Genomic DNA, 14,986 nt, shown 5'->3' with positions numbered 1-14,986 from the left:
AATATTTTGGATTTACCCTAAGTTTTCATTTTATATCATGCACAACAAAATAAAACAAATATTAGATAATAACTCACTTTTCAGGCTTCATACAATGGTATTTACTAACTGCTTTTTAAGGTGTGAATATTATAGAAGTTCTCTCTTATTAAACTGACAATTGTGCGCGTGGAACTGTTTGAATTACGTGATTGTACACGTTGTTGGGGGGGGGGGCTCCTTACGGCGTTGCACTGAAACCGGAAGTTGTTGGTACATGGCTGGGGCCAATGAATGGACGTTGCGATGCATTGAGGTGCCTTTGCTCACTTTGGTCAAAAATGACATGAGCCGTCCAGCTCGTCAATCAGCCGCACCGCGTCGGTCTTCTACGATTTCCCGCCTGTGGTGAGTGAATGATGATGATACTATGAGCTGTGTTCTGTTAAAACGAGCAATGAAGCTAACACAGCTTAAGGTTAGCTAACACTGATTTATCATCCAAACATGAGCACCAGCCGACCTTCTCAGGAACAACGTACACGAACACATTCTCAGCTTCAGTGTTTTTACAGTGAGCCTCCAGTGAAGTAGGGCTAAAATAGATAAATATAAATGCTATCCCTCATAGCTAGTTAGCTAAATGTGTGAGTTGTGGCCAATTTTAGTCAAAGTCAACACAGCCTGGGGGGATGAAAAAAGCATACCAGTCGTTTATCGTGTATCGTCTGGTCATCGTTTCAGCTGGTCGGGGTACCATGGCAACGAGGATGAAGCTGAAGCTGAAGACCGTGTTCGTGCTCTACTTCATGGTCTCCCTCATGGGCCTCGTCTATGCACTAATGCAGCTCGGTGAGTGATCACCACAATCACAATGGCCATTTTTCACAGCTGACATTTAAAGTTTTACACATTCCTTTAAAGATGGCTCATTTAATTTTTCCTTTTGTTGGAGTATGTAAGTGGAAATGTTATATTATTAAATAAGTACTATTTCTTAAGCTGTAACCAGCAATGCTTACTTCCTCGGAAATATTAATTTCCTTCTTAAAGACCTGCCAGTACATTGTAGATCTCAATATACCTGATATTAAGGTTGGTGAAGAGGTTTAGCTTTTATACTTTGAAGTTCTTGTCTGATATCTCCTGAACACTTTGCAGGTCAGCGCTGCGACTGCACAGAGCACAACATGCCTAAAGACCGTACCATATCTCGGCTGCGGGGGGAGCTGCATCGTTTTCAGGAGCAGATAAGGAAATCAGAGGCCACGAAGCAACCACAGAAACAGCCAGCTAAGCCCACCATCTTCGTCATCACCCCAACATATGCAAGGTAGCCCGTGTAGGCTGGTTTCCTTACTTTCCTGCTCTTTGGCCTACTTCTTTTCTCCTACACACACACACACACACACAAACACACCGTTGCTCTGATTTCCTCCTGTCCTTTCTCCAGGCTGGTACAGAAGGCCGAGCTGACTCGTCTGTCCCAGACCTTCCTCAACGTCCCTCAGCTGCACTGGATCGTCGTGGAAGACTCGCCACACAAGACGCCGCTGGTAACTGACCTCCTGGTGAAGAGTGGCCTGACCTACACGCACCTACACATGCCCACTGCCAAGGACCGCAAACTGCAGGAGGTGGGTAGAGACGTGGCCGCCGTTTGGCACACCAAATGCGTCCCCATTAAAGAATGGAGAAAAGAGCGTTTGTTTAGACTTCTTGTCTGAATGCCACCGCTCCAGGGGGACCCCAGCTGGCTGAAGCCTCGCGGAGTTGAGCAGCGAAATGAGGGTCTGCGGTGGCTCAGAGAGGACCGAAGGGCTCAGGCAGGAGGAGACAACCAGCAGGGAGTCGTTTACTTCGCCGACGACGACAACACATACAGCCTGCAGATATTTGAGGAGGTGGGTGTTGGAGTTTATTGTCATGATCACCCACAGGGACGGGCTTAGTTTGTTACTGAAGTCCACTGGTCTACGGATGAATGGTTTAAACGCCACGCTGCCCTTGTCTTGCCCCAGATGAGGAGCACCCAGCGGGTGTCGGTGTGGCCGGTGGGGCTGGTTGGAGGGATGAAATACGAGAGGCCCGTGGTCGAAGGAGGAAAGGTATGTGCTTTTTTATATTACAGTGGAACAGCTGTAGGACTGTAAAAAAAACAAGTGTAAGATGCTGCTAAGTCTGTGTTTTGCTTGCTTTAAGAAAAGAGTTGGGTCAAATTACACAAAGAAAATACAAGGTAGTTTTTTTTTTTTTTGGTTTGGTTATATTTATTCATTTTTTCTCAGGTGGTTCGCTTTCATACCGGCTGGCGTCCCAGTCGTCCTTTCCCCATGGACATGGCCGGCTTCGCTGTCTCCCTCAAACTGGTCCTTGCCAATCAAGAGGCCTGTTTCGACGGAAATGCACCAATGGGCTTCCTGGAGAGCAGCTTGCTACAGGGACTGGTCACCATGGACGAACTGGAGCCGAAAGCAGACAACTGCTCTAAAGTACGAGCGTGAACTTGAATTAAAGATGTCTTACTGGTATCGGCGTGATAGAGATGTCTTCACATATCCTAGTTTAGATACTTCATTATTTCAGATGTAGCAACAATAGAAATGAATCTATGATTGCACTTTATTTGAAGGCAACATTTTGTGTTTTATTTTTGTGTCCGCTGTGTGTTTTTGTAGGTTCTGGTGTGGCACACACGGACCGAGAAACCCAAGATGAAGAGGGAGGAGGCTGTGCAGGCTCAGGGACTCGGCTCAGACCGTGCAGTTGAGGTCTGAAGAACACACAAACAAATACAAACACACATTTTAAAGCGTACTTTGCCGTCTAATGCTGCATTTGTAACTCTTATGTTGTAAACACGGTAAAACAGATACATCTGTTTACGGTTACATTTGAATGGATCTGGTCTTTAATGTGTCCGGTTGTTCATGTACGTGTGTGTGTGTGTGTGTGTGTGTGTGTGTGTGTGTGTGTGTGTGTGTGTGTGTGTGTGTGTATATATTGAGTGAGTGTTACAACGGGTATGTTGTATGTATCCAGTGTGTGTATGCAGGTTTTCTTTGGTTTTAGTGAGTCCAGCATCCGGCATTTGCCTGACGGGGGCGCCAGTTTTACAGTTAGTATCGGCCTGCTGTTACACCACTGATACGTTATTCATTACAGCTTGAGGAACACTGTACCTTAGAACATAGTCCATTGTTGAATCATTCATAGGGTTCCACGTGTTTACTTGTGCTCAATTTAAATCCGGAAACTCATTCCTTGGTGGCCCTTCGATATTTTTCATGGCTGAGCCTGGTAAGTGTCCGTAATCATCCATAACGAAGCGTTTTGAGTCACATGTCCAAACAAGGTCACCGTAATTGCATGATAATACGTTTTATACAACCCGTCTAATCAAAATGTGTGCATTCGCTATCAATGTAATACTATTGTGGAGCAAGGGTGCATTTTATTTCAATAAACAATATTCAAAACATACACTACAACATATGGGCTTACGAATCTCACAAACGAATGAAGAACAAAGATTTATAGTGGTCGCCTTGTGTTTGTTGTGCTCTCACACATCTGTGTCCCGGACGCAAGTGGTGCAATGTACCGAAACTGCACCGCAACACGGACAACAACAAATATTACAACGCAATGGTTCCACACCCAGTGCAGCGTCAGTGTGACAGCTCGGAGCGCTAAGGCTGGTTTTCTGTAGTTTCATTACGAGAAAGCCGTTAAATATAAATATTTTTAGTGATGCTTTCTAAAACCGTAATGGCTTGTCAAATCAATTTAGACGGCCAAAATAAGGGAACCACACTACTGAAGCTCGCGTCATTCAATTATGCAATAAACAAATACAAATCACGCTGCTTATGATCTGTTTGAATTATTCTTACTAGGAGAATCCCTGGTATTTGCAGTCGCTTGATAGCACATTTCAGAAGAAAAGAAGAATAATAACAGCTACTGTTGTATGATACTGTAAAAACAGCTAGTGTCTGCTTGAGTGTAATTAGTGCCTGTAAGTCATTCTCTACTGGTGTATTATGTATTTATCACTGTAATATTGTGCTTGACATTAAACAACATGATAATGTTTGTCCTTGAAAATAAACCTAGATAATGGAAATTAATTTATCCTTGTATTTTGCCCTTCTTTTATCAGTCATTTATGCCTTTTTTTTAAATGTTCCTCTGGAATGGTACGTCTTATATTTTCTATAAGTGCTAATATGTTTGCAGGAAGTCCTAATACAGCACGATTCTCACATTGTTTTCTGACCCAGACAAGTGAAAGAAAAGCTGACTTGACAAAGAGTTCTGTTCTCTGGGTGAGTCAGGTGACCCTTAAACGAGTCATACTTTACCGACCTGCCATACCATGCACCTGTGGCTTTTCTGGGCCTCATAATGTGCCTACCAACATCTGTAATTCCTATATTTTAGTGGCAAAACCCCAACATGCTGCTTGAAGGTTACCATGGCAACCCGCTTTCAGCTTCTGATGCTCTCAGTGAAGATTACTCAGGTGGGCGGGGATTCTCTGATCTCAGAGCTCAGGTTCTTTCAGGCTCTCTGTGCAGCCAAGTTGGCCGCCTGTGGCCCATATATGGAGTGGTCTGTAGGCGTGAGTCCACTTCAACACACACACACACACACAGGGTTCAGAAGAAGAGGGTGAATTGGGAGTGGAGAAAGAAAAGCTGAAGTCATAGATGCATAGCGAGATGATTCACTCACAGACACACTTGTTGATGTGTACTTCCAGTACAAAGAAAATGTGAGCATGTCCTCACGTTGACTGAAGCAATAAACCCATGTAGATAATTACTCACACACACCTACACACATAGCTGAGCAGTTCCCACCCAGACATGGTGTTTACCATCCAAACACCACTTTCAGTGACCAAAGCTAATTCATTTTATCTCTATGCACCTACTTTCCATTCAAGGCAAATTTTCTGGTTCCATTGGTATCCATTTTGAACTTGGGTCACACGTCTGAAACCAAAGCAAATGTTTTAGGTCCCATAAATATACATTTCTCATAACACTTAATGATGGGTTATTAATAAAAATAGAGCCATTCAATTCATCCAAAGTCCATAAAATTACCTGTGAATAGTTTCACAGTCTGATTAAAAGTACTAACTGCTTTATAGGATTAGTTTCATATGGATGTAAACCGAGAAGAATGGATTCATGTGGCAGGTATTGAGGACATATCTGGAGTTAGTTAATATCAGTGTGATTTGTCAAATAAAGTTTTATAATGTTGTACATTTTTAGCAAAATGTGTTTGAGTGATTTTTAGTGAAACGGTAATTATACATAAGCAGATGTTCTCTGGCCCCCATTTATGAGAATCCCATCAGTTTCCCATAAAGAGAAGCAAATCAACGTATGCTTCACACCGCTACTGGTGGAAACCCCCGCATGTGGACTCCAGGTACAGTTACAGTATATATTATCACATTGTGTTATACATGACCTGCCAACATTCCCATGTGTTATTGAGTGATGGTGCTGGATTTAAAGTTGAAAAGGATTGAACTCAATATCTGTGCGCTCTGCAGGTCTACCTCTAGGGTTAATGATTGATACCCTCTGGTATCAGAGTAGGATGTTTGCTTCTGGTGGTGGGAAGTTTCTTGTGTGTGTGGGGTGGGGAGAAGGGGGGGGGGGGGTATACGCAAGTTCTGTCTACAATTCAGAACTTTATCTTCAACTCAATGATTTTTTTTAAGGTGTATGGAGGAGTTGTGTGTCGTTCAATAGAGCTAGTCTGGGGAAGAGAGACAAAGAGTCCTTTAGAGGCAAAGTGCTCTGCTGTGTGTGTCATTTTTGCATGTGTGTATTTGCCTTACTGACGACAGAAGTGCAGGTTCGGGCAGGGTGTGTGTGTGTGTGTGTGTGACGCTGTGTGTGTGTGAGGGGAGGTTCCTTAGCTCCTAGCTCCATGTCATTCATACAGTCACACACTCAGGAGGTCCAAACACACACAAACACACACAGGGGGAGAGAGGAGACAACGGCAAGAGATCAGGTGAGACTGCCACCTTTTTCTCATCTAAAGGTTACTCGAGGAGATCTGTCAAGATTGAATACTATAAAGTAAAGTGGAGTAAAGAAAATAACTAACAGTTTTTTTGTTTCCTCTGACAATAAACAGACCGTTACACTAATTATTATTATTGATCCTCTTTGACTGCTATGTTTACATAGAGTTATTCAATTTTAGATGTAGTTTACCCTTTATGGTGGGAAAGGATTTCTGACATATCTGTAGACGCTTAGTGCACAATACCTACAAAGGTCACTGCACAGAGCAGATTAGTACCGCTCTCTGACATTAGAGAGGGAAGGATTTCTCTCGGGAAATAAAGGAATGTAAGGCCAAGCAATAATTTACAACGAGCGGTAAAAGATTAAAAGCGTGCTATTTTTCTGAAAAACTACAATGTTTTCTGTGGGGTTTTCCCTTTTAAAGTCTGTGATGTGACAGAAGGTACTGAGCCTCTGACAGCAGATGGAAAGTAACCTGTATGACAACATCTATCGGGTACGTGTCGAAGTCCGCCAATTTGATCCTTCTCCTTTTTTGGAGATTCCCGTGAACTGGAGACAGTCAACATTAAACCAGTGGCTGCTGGAAAAGTGGTGTCAACCTGGTGTCAAAGTCTGAGCCCACCTGGATGTCAAAGATAAAGAAAACAGTGTTACCAGTTAGTTCCACAGACACACACACACACACAGATAAGTCCACAACAAGAACTACTAATGCAAACCTACATTAAAGTGTACTTTCTGTCATTTGGTGTCATAAACAAGGGGACAGACTCTATCCTGTCTTCGGTTGCAGAGCATCCACAGCGGCATTTTACACAGATACAAAACATGCAGACGGTCACACATACCCACGACACTGACACTATCTGCCATCTAGGGTCTCCTTTCATGAGGGAGGGTTATGTAACAACGCCAATGGCTGATTCCTCTTGCCCCCCCCCTCCACCCAACCTTCCTTTCTGTCTTACAGCTGCTGAAGCACAAGAAGAAAAAGAGTGGAAGAAGAAAAAAAAAAAAACGAGAAAGTGAAAAGATGACAATCGGCAAGAACTCTGGGAGAAGCTCCGTGCGGGCGCCAAAGTTCCTCGACAAATCCAGTGGCTTCTACGGTCGCCTCGATGAGCCCGAGGCCGCCGGACAAGGAGAGGAGGTGAGGGGAGAGGAAGCAGAGGAGGTGTGCAACAGGACGGGGGACAGCCGCCGGGACGGGAGTGTGGTGCACCCCACCAGGGCAGACGAGAGGGAGGAGGTCGGGGCGTTTGACCTCGATGAAGGGATGATGGAGGATGACGGGGAGACTCTCCTCCAGAGGAAACCCAGCCGCCGTAGCAGCAGGTGGAGAAGGAGCTCCAGGAGGAAGCAGGGGGCGGGGAGAGGCGAGGAGGGTGAGAGCCCAGCCGACGCGCCCGCCCCGCGGGACACCAGGGGGATGATCCCAGATGAGATGGAGGAAGTGAAGAAGACGGAGGAAGAGGAGGAGAAGGCCGCCGGGGGGAAGGAGCCTGAGGTTGTTCACTTCCCGATTCGGGGGGATGCTGATGACCAGGTGCTGATCCGAGACAAGAAGAGGGGGCGAGAAGAGGAAGGAGAGGAGGAGAGGAGGATGAAGAGGGAACAAGAGGAGGGAATGAAGGTGGTGAAGAGGAACTCGGTGAAGAATTACCGCAAGGTGAGAGAAAATCTACACGGAGCCTCCTGTTGTTTCTCTCTTGTTTTTATTCTGTCATTTCGCAACAAATTCCATCTTCAGCTTCACATTACAGAGTTGAACTTTAAGCGCTCAGTGTTACATAACCACAAGTCCCCAGAGTTAGTGCAACAGAGGGGGCAAAGTTCTCCCTCAGCATCCACATACTGCACACTGGGCCATTAATCACCATGGAAACTATCGACTAATGATAGACTGCCAACAGGGTCAAGGTACAGCAGCCACCGGGGCATGTTACCAACTCATTAGGTCACTTCCTCTGACGGGACTTTTTCCTCCACGTCACAACCGAGGTTTATCCAAGAGTCAAGAGTCAAGCCGTACCCGCCGCCGGGTACACGTCCATGTCCCCTCCACTCAGTCACTTTTAGCTACCACGGAGACCTTTACTGGGCTTCCCGTATCGTGCCCTTTGATCAGTGGTATAGCGCTGTTTACCCGCCTGCTAGGCCCACATCATAAAGCGCATTCCACTGCCGTTAACCAATCAGCTCCACCCTCGAGCCTCAGAGTCTCTGCTGTCTGCTGTGCAAAAAGGAAAATGAAATTCCTGTTTGTTCAAAGTTGAAGAGCCTTGTTCTACAGCCACTACTGAAATAACTTGTGTGGTTCCCATCCAAAATATAGATGTTTTTTTCTATTGGCTTTTTGCTTATGATACTGGATCACTGATCTATATTCTCAGATCATAGTGAGACTACTAATTAATACTGACCCAGAATTTTCCTATTCGAAAGATACTTTTTGGAAATACATTGGAAAAATACAGAAATATAAAATGCATCTGAGAAAGAGACTATGCTAACCCTAAACCAAACTAGGATTGTAAACATAAACATGTGATAATGTAGCTGTTGTTTTCCACCTTTTCCTGATCATGTGTTACGGATCGCTAACCTCTACCCTCCCGTCTCGCGTCAGGCCTTGGACCGAGCCTTCCGTCGGGGCTGGGAGGCCTTCATCACCAACCTCTACAGCGTCACGCTCACACCTGTGACCTCATCATCCCCGCCGTCTTCTTCGCCATCGCTTAAGAAGAAAGTGCAACACAAATCTGTGTTGGCTGAGTTTCAGTAGATCCTCCGACCTTTTATGGACAATAAAACGCACGCTTTTCTGGCATTTGTTTTTTCCGATGAGGAATGCGAGTCACACGTTAGACCTCAAAAAACCTCATTCTGAGGTCCGTCGTGATTACTCATCATTATTGCATGTCATTGTGACGTTTTACTGCCTTGTCTCATTGTGGCGCACTTTAGTTTAAACTGCAGGGATTCACTGTTGCTTCTACCGTGAAGTCCTTTGTGTGACTGAGTTCAGCTGCTATGTGTCCACTTTCGGATTAAGTCTTAACAATCTTAGCTCCTTAAATTTGTACCACTATCAAGAGTTTAGAGTGCAAATAATCTTTGGTTTAGCGCTGTGAAACTTCAATGGAGTTGATGTGCAACCAAAAAGAACAGAAATGTTTGACTGCATGAGCAATGACCGATTAGTGGAGTTTAGTGGAGGAGACATTTGTGTACGTAAACCAGTGCCATTTATTGCTGCGTGACAGTTAATCAATAATAAGAGTAGAAACAACACACCTATCTCTTTAGAATTTTCTTATGGTAATAAGTGATTTAATATATTAATAAAATCCACATTGTTACAATGAAAATATAATATTTATTTTAAGAGTCCTGCTGTAATTACCTTTCATCCACCTTATCTACCCCTTGCAAACCAGATTAAATACGTCGGAAAAATAGTTGTGGTTGTATATAATGATTATCTAAAAATGTTTTTAATAAAAATCCCTTTCCATCTTAATCAAAGCATATTCTGTCATGAGAGAGTCAAAGAAGCACTTTTATGAATAAAAAAGACTTAATTTATTGTACTGGTTGTATTCTCTGGTGTCGGTTTAATGCAGTATGAATGGATCTCTCTGCATGTCTGTCATGGTTGTTTGGATGAGTTAGAAAGAATAAGATGTAAAACAGCATTACGACATCATTTCCCTGCAAATGGGCCATAATGCCAAGTAGCTTGAAAAAAGGGAACATTGGAAATGCAAACGATAATGATGGTTAACTTTAACTGACATATACTGTAGTATGTAAGTTAAATCTAAAACTACAGGTAAAACCTAGTGGGTTTTGTGCATTTGGCCCATGATAATAGAAGATGTATGAATACAGATTCATACATAAGGGTCATAATGTTGAAAAATACTCATAAAATAATAATTTGTGTTGATCTTATAAACATATAGGTATGTTTTGTTCATGCGTTTTAAAAATAAATATAGCATTAAAAAAAGCACAAAAAATAAATATAATAATAAAAATAAAAAAATACCCCCTATTCATAATAATGTTAATATCAAAAATAAACTTCCCGCTTTTTTTCCAGTGTGTTTTGGTATAAAATAGATGAATTAGGAAAAAAATGTTGCTTTTTCAGTGTCTTTGCCGTCACCATGTGGATGTAAACCAGTGTGCTTTTTCTTAACGGAAATGACGCAATACAATAAACCGCTGCTTTTCTTCTGAACATCAGCCGTAACCCCAAACAGTGACCTTCAGTTTATCAAAAAAATAACACATTTTGTCTTTGTTTCGGGTATTTTATGTTCAATGCAAAACTCGTGTAAAAGCCAGAGAGCGGTTTCCCGGTAAAAGCTCCCCGGGTGGGAGGAGTCTTCTCCGGGGGACATAAAGAGCGGCGGACCGGTACCATCGTTCACTTCCTTCTCGCTCCTGGCCGAGGTAAGACTGAGCACATTGTGGCTTAATGCTAAGTCAGCCTAACTTGTTCTTTATGAAAGAAAACTAAAGCATATGGCGAACTCATCAGTTACTGGTGTTTCTCGTTAATGAATTACTTTTTTTTTGAGGCTAGCTGGCATTGCGCAGCGCTTTATTGACTACACTCGTTCATCACAATCTGGAACCATCCGGCACTAAAACGTGTTTATTTAACCTGAGGATTTGCATGGACATGAACTGCAACATGCTTAATTTATATAGTTTAGTATTTAACGTTTAAACACATTTTTTAACACACTTGTGTGCAAGCTATGGCCCCTGCAGGCTCGTTGTGCGCTACCAGCAGTGTCTCTCAATGATGATAATTACAGACCTGTACTGAATGACTGTGACTGTAACTTAATTATTCTGATGCGAGACACTTGTTAGCCGCATAACTTTATTACAACTGTAACATCTCTGTATCGGCCACCTCGTGCCGACGGAGCGGCCACGTGTTTTCGGGAGTTAGCCTCCCAGCTAACATCGCGCCATGCTAAAAGTCGGTGTCTTCTCTGGTCAACAGATGGCGAGCAAACCTTCAGAGACCTTCTTTACGAGGTGAGTTTTCTTTGGACACTTGTCTTTTTGATGCATGGTGACCAACGTCGTGCTACAGTGATGTGTTCTAGTTGAACTCTCTCACCGATATTCTTTGAGGATAATACATATAATTCTGAGTAGCATCAACTTGTTCTCAAGAGTGCCCAGGTGACGTAATTTCAACACTAATGAACTTTTTTTTTTGAATTCTCAGTCTTAAAGACAACGTGGTCGATCATCCCCCTCCTTAAACCCGAGCTCTTTACATGAGGTAATTATGGAAATCCTTTTTGAAAGCCTAAATTAATTGATGCTTCAGTGATGATTTGTTTGAATTCTCTCTTACCGAATCAGTCTTTGAAGAAACTTACTTTACCAGATTCTGAGAAGCACCGAGAATCTCATGTATTGAAGGGTCAAACCAAATTCAATGGACCACCCCCTAAACCTGCGCTCGTCTCCTGCAGATGTTCGTGGGTGATTGCAGAAGAGCAGCCAGAATGAAGGACATCAGCAGGTGAGCTTAACTGAAACTAAAATAAAATAAACTGTCACATTCACCAAGGGACACAACTGATGATTCTAGAAGACAAGCATATACCTGATAATAGTGATGCCAAGTTGTAATCTGATCAGTCCTTGGAAATGGTGAAACTCTGATGTATCCCTCGGTTTATGGCTGACTGAGATGTCTCTTCAGGTGGTCCTGCACTGTTCCATACTCAACTCTGCCAATGAAGAACATCATGGTGAGTTAACTAATTCCTTCACACTGGTTTGGGTGGGAATCAAATGTAATGCAGTTTCAATGATGATAACCCTAGCTCACTTTGATACACCGTGAAACGACATGAACTTCTGAGCGACTGCACTGTAGTTTTCTGAACCGCGTCAAACAATAAGTTAATAAAGTCACCGTATGAAGGTTTGATAGATTTCTTTGCATTAAACTTAATCATTTCTCATACAGATTATTAACTCCTCGCCATGATTGTGGTCTAGGAAACGGTGAGTTCGATTTTAAGACAAATTCCCTTAAATGTCCTTTTGCTGAAAATGATGAGATATATTTGGAATCTCGTTCGTCTGAACTACTGTTGAGAAACAAATGACTGACATCGGTAAACTTCGACCCACCGTAGTGGAAGTCTTTTTGTGCTCGGATCTGACTGTCATCTGTTGCAGGTGTACTGACTTTGAAAGATGATGTCATCGTCTTAACAGTTTGTCCAGGTGAGTGATCTACAGTCTTTACCTCAATGAGTTATGAGCATTAGAGTTTCCTGTTTTCCTTTGTGATGACATCCACACACGTCTTACGCCTCTGTTCAACGCCAGAACCTGTAAAGGTGGACCCACTGGTGTTGCTTTGGCAATAAGGGGAAGGAAAGTTGGTGTCGCCAACAGTCTGAATGGAAACTTAAAACATGCATGTGACCAAATCCAGTTGTGACTGTGCTGCTAGTGAAATGTGGGCATCTGAATGATGCTGCATAATTAACGCTGCAGTGAAAGTGACCCCATTCCACCTTTTTTTTTCTCTTTAGGATCGTGCTGCCTGACAAGCAAAGCAATCTGAATCATGGTAGGTTTGAATCTCAACCACCAGGGAAAATGCTATAGAGTGTGCATGATGACGGTGCATGATGATCAGTCAGCCAATCACCTCCCATGTATCAGACTATCCCTCAGACTCCCTGTTGGCCCGGTAAGACACTGAGAACCCTGAAACAAGCTTTCAGGTGTAAGGTGATCTCCGGCTCCCTGATGGGCGCTGATGTTGGATAGTTTGTTACTTGCTATCAATTGACTGAAAAAAAATGCTGAACATTCCTTAACAAAAGTACTCTGCACAAAGCTCATTGATATTGAATAATGTGACTTTGATAAAACTCTTTTTAGATGTCAACCTCTATGCTGAACGAAGTTTGAGGTCATCCGGATTGCCATGAGTTGTAAGTTATGGTTCCTTTAAGATTCACAAGTAATGTGTTACTATTTTCTGATAAATTCAACTTTATAGCATTTCACAAAGGGTGTGGAGATTTATTAATAAAAAAACTGAGTTCAGCAGCATAGCACAAACCTTGGACACCGGATTTTACACACTGTTCCTTTTGATGTGATGAGTTTCTTATTACCGCCCCAGTCTGATAATTCATGACTGATTGGTACACTCTGATCAAACAAATTAATAATGTAGGATTAAAACTAGTTGAGTGCAAGACACAGACCAGTGAACTGGTTATCCAACCATCGGAGTTGGCATTAATCAAACTGTATTGACCAGTCTTCCCGTTTACAGGTTTGGTTCTGACCTCTGGTGTGGTGACCAGCAGACTCGTCCCACTGCAGCAGGTAAATTACAGTTTATACGGATGTTTCTGGGATGGTGGACATGATGTAGACATTCAGTAGTGTGTTGACGGCCACTGCGTTCTTCAGTCAACCTCCCCTCCTGTTGACCCCGAGTCACCTACCCTGATGACCGCCTTCAGGTCAAGGAATAAAACTATTGCAGATGTGTAAAGTGACCCTGAGTGTTGAATGTCAAGGGGAGATTGAGAAACGAACCCCTGATCACCTCCCAGAAACTAAAGCCTACGTTGTAGTATAGGTCTCAAATGATGAGTTTCTTATTACCGCCCCAGTCTGATAATTCATGACTGATTGGTACACTCTGATCAATATAGAAGTGTGACTTCTTTTCACTGCCCTTCATAAAATGGATTGTTTCAAATATTTTTTCTTTTTGCAGGAATGGTGATTTGTACTCTGGATCGTGAAGCTGGGAATGGGCCGATTGTTGCAGGATCTGCTTTGGGGTTGAAGGTAAGCAATTAGACCTTAATGAATAAAAGTCTTTCCATCAGAAGTGATGAGTTAGTTATTACCGCCCCAGTCTGAAGATTCATGACTGATTGGTACCTCTCTGATCAAAACTATAGTTTAGGATTTGTTTATGTTCATACTTCTTGTTTCTAAAAGGCTGTGTTTTGCAGGTTGGGGCACATCGTGGACCTGTTGTTGTGATGCTGTTACAAGAATACTATTTCAGAAACTTATAGATTAAATATCTTGCACAGGCTGCTGTCTTTTAGTGTCTTTTTTTTTTTATGTCTGAGACTTTCTATTGACTTGTACACTCACCGGCCACTTTATTAGGTACACCTGTCCAACTGCTCGTTAACACTTAATTTCTAAGCAGCCAATCACATGGCGGTAACTCAGTGCATTTAGGCATGTAGACATTGTCAAGACAATCTCCTGCAGTTCAAACCGAGCATCAGCATGGGGAAGAAAGGTGATTTGAGTGACTTTGAACGTGGCATGATTGTTGGTGCCAGAAGGGCTGGTCTGAGTATTTCAGAAACTGCTAATCTACTGGGATTTTCACGCACAACCATCTCTAGGGTTTACAGAGAATGGTCCGAAAAAGAAAAAACATCCAGTGAGCGGCAGTTCTGTGGGCGGAAATGCCTTGTTGATGTCAGAGGAGAATGGCCAGACTGGTTCGAGCTGATAGAAGGGCAACAGTGACTCAAATAACCACCCGTTACAACCAAGGTGGGCATAAGAGCATCTCTGAACGCACAGTACGTCGAACTTTGAGGCAGATGGGCTACAGCAGCAGAAGACCACACCGGGTGCCACTCCTTTCAGCTAAGAACAGGAAACTGAGGCTACAATTTGCACAAGCTCATCGAAATTGGACAATAGAAGATTGGAAAAACGTTGCCTGGTCTGATGAGTCTCGATTTCTGCTGCGACATTCGGATGGTAGGGTCAGAATTTGGCGTCTACAACATGAAAGCATGGATCCATCCTGCCTTGTATCAACGGTTCAGGCTGGTGGTGGTGGTGTCATGGTGTGGGGAATATTTTCGTGG

The 14,986-nt window shown here is 43.1% G+C and overlaps 2 protein-coding genes, 1 long non-coding RNA gene and 6 other non-coding genes across 10 annotated transcripts; all 9 read left to right on the top strand.

Annotated features, from left to right (window-relative positions):
• Positions 1-229: 229 nt before the first annotated feature.
• b3gat3 (beta-1,3-glucuronyltransferase 3 (glucuronosyltransferase I)) lies at positions 230-4,112 on the top strand. Its single transcript, XM_037480577.2, has 8 exons — positions 230-387; positions 724-831; positions 1,141-1,312; positions 1,433-1,616; positions 1,722-1,883; positions 2,001-2,087; positions 2,268-2,471; positions 2,658-4,112. Exons 2-8 carry the CDS (start codon positions 738-740, stop codon positions 2,754-2,756), a joined length of 1,002 nt encoding a protein of 333 aa, XP_037336474.2. The 5' UTR covers positions 230-387; positions 724-737; the 3' UTR covers positions 2,757-4,112.
• A 1,690-nt stretch (positions 4,113-5,802) lies between these two features.
• Positions 5,803-9,634, top strand: sb:cb1058 (uncharacterized protein LOC394209 homolog). The gene is made up of 3 exons (XM_037480780.2): positions 5,803-6,027; positions 7,021-7,719; positions 8,680-9,634. The coding sequence occupies exons 1-3, from the start codon at positions 5,941-5,943 to the stop codon at positions 8,833-8,835; spliced, it is 942 nt and encodes a 313-aa protein (XP_037336677.2). The 5' UTR covers positions 5,803-5,940; the 3' UTR covers positions 8,836-9,634.
• Positions 9,635-10,447: 813 nt separating this feature from the next.
• Positions 10,448-14,184, top strand: LOC119221885 (uncharacterized). Of its 2 annotated transcripts, XR_009955936.1 has the most exons (12): positions 10,448-10,514; positions 11,080-11,114; positions 11,311-11,367; positions 11,564-11,613; positions 11,797-11,845; positions 12,067-12,104; positions 12,282-12,329; positions 12,644-12,681; positions 12,999-13,051; positions 13,402-13,454; positions 13,855-13,928; positions 14,099-14,184. It is a non-coding gene; the product is annotated as an uncharacterized LOC119221885 (long non-coding RNA). The 2 variants fall into 2 exon arrangements; XR_005120724.2 differs by lacking the exon at positions 10,448-10,514 and having other exon boundaries at positions 10,521-11,114.
• LOC119223844 (small nucleolar RNA SNORD29) lies at positions 11,900-11,963 on the top strand. Its single transcript, XR_005121001.2, has one exon. It is a non-coding gene; the product is annotated as a small nucleolar RNA SNORD29 (small nucleolar RNA).
• LOC119223852 (small nucleolar RNA SNORD30) lies at positions 12,149-12,217 on the top strand. The gene has a single exon (XR_005121009.1). It is a non-coding gene; the product is annotated as a small nucleolar RNA SNORD30 (small nucleolar RNA).
• On the top strand, positions 12,387-12,513 carry LOC119223869 (small nucleolar RNA SNORD22). Its single transcript, XR_005121024.2, has one exon. It is a non-coding gene; the product is annotated as a small nucleolar RNA SNORD22 (small nucleolar RNA).
• LOC119223859 (small nucleolar RNA SNORD31) lies at positions 13,212-13,284 on the top strand. The gene has a single exon (XR_005121016.2). It is a non-coding gene; the product is annotated as a small nucleolar RNA SNORD31 (small nucleolar RNA).
• On the top strand, positions 13,714-13,786 carry LOC119223858 (small nucleolar RNA SNORD31). The gene has a single exon (XR_005121015.2). It is a non-coding gene; the product is annotated as a small nucleolar RNA SNORD31 (small nucleolar RNA).
• On the top strand, positions 13,965-14,036 carry LOC119223863 (small nucleolar RNA SNORD31). The gene has a single exon (XR_005121019.1). It is a non-coding gene; the product is annotated as a small nucleolar RNA SNORD31 (small nucleolar RNA).
• Positions 14,185-14,986: the final 802 nt, after the last annotated feature.

This window comes from Pungitius pungitius, chromosome 1 (genome assembly GCF_949316345.1).
Source record: "Pungitius pungitius chromosome 1, fPunPun2.1, whole genome shotgun sequence".
Lineage (NCBI taxonomy): Eukaryota > Metazoa > Chordata > Actinopteri > Perciformes > Gasterosteidae > Pungitius > Pungitius pungitius.
Note: the sequence above shows the minus strand (reverse complement) of the source record. Positions and strands in the feature narration are given on the sequence as shown.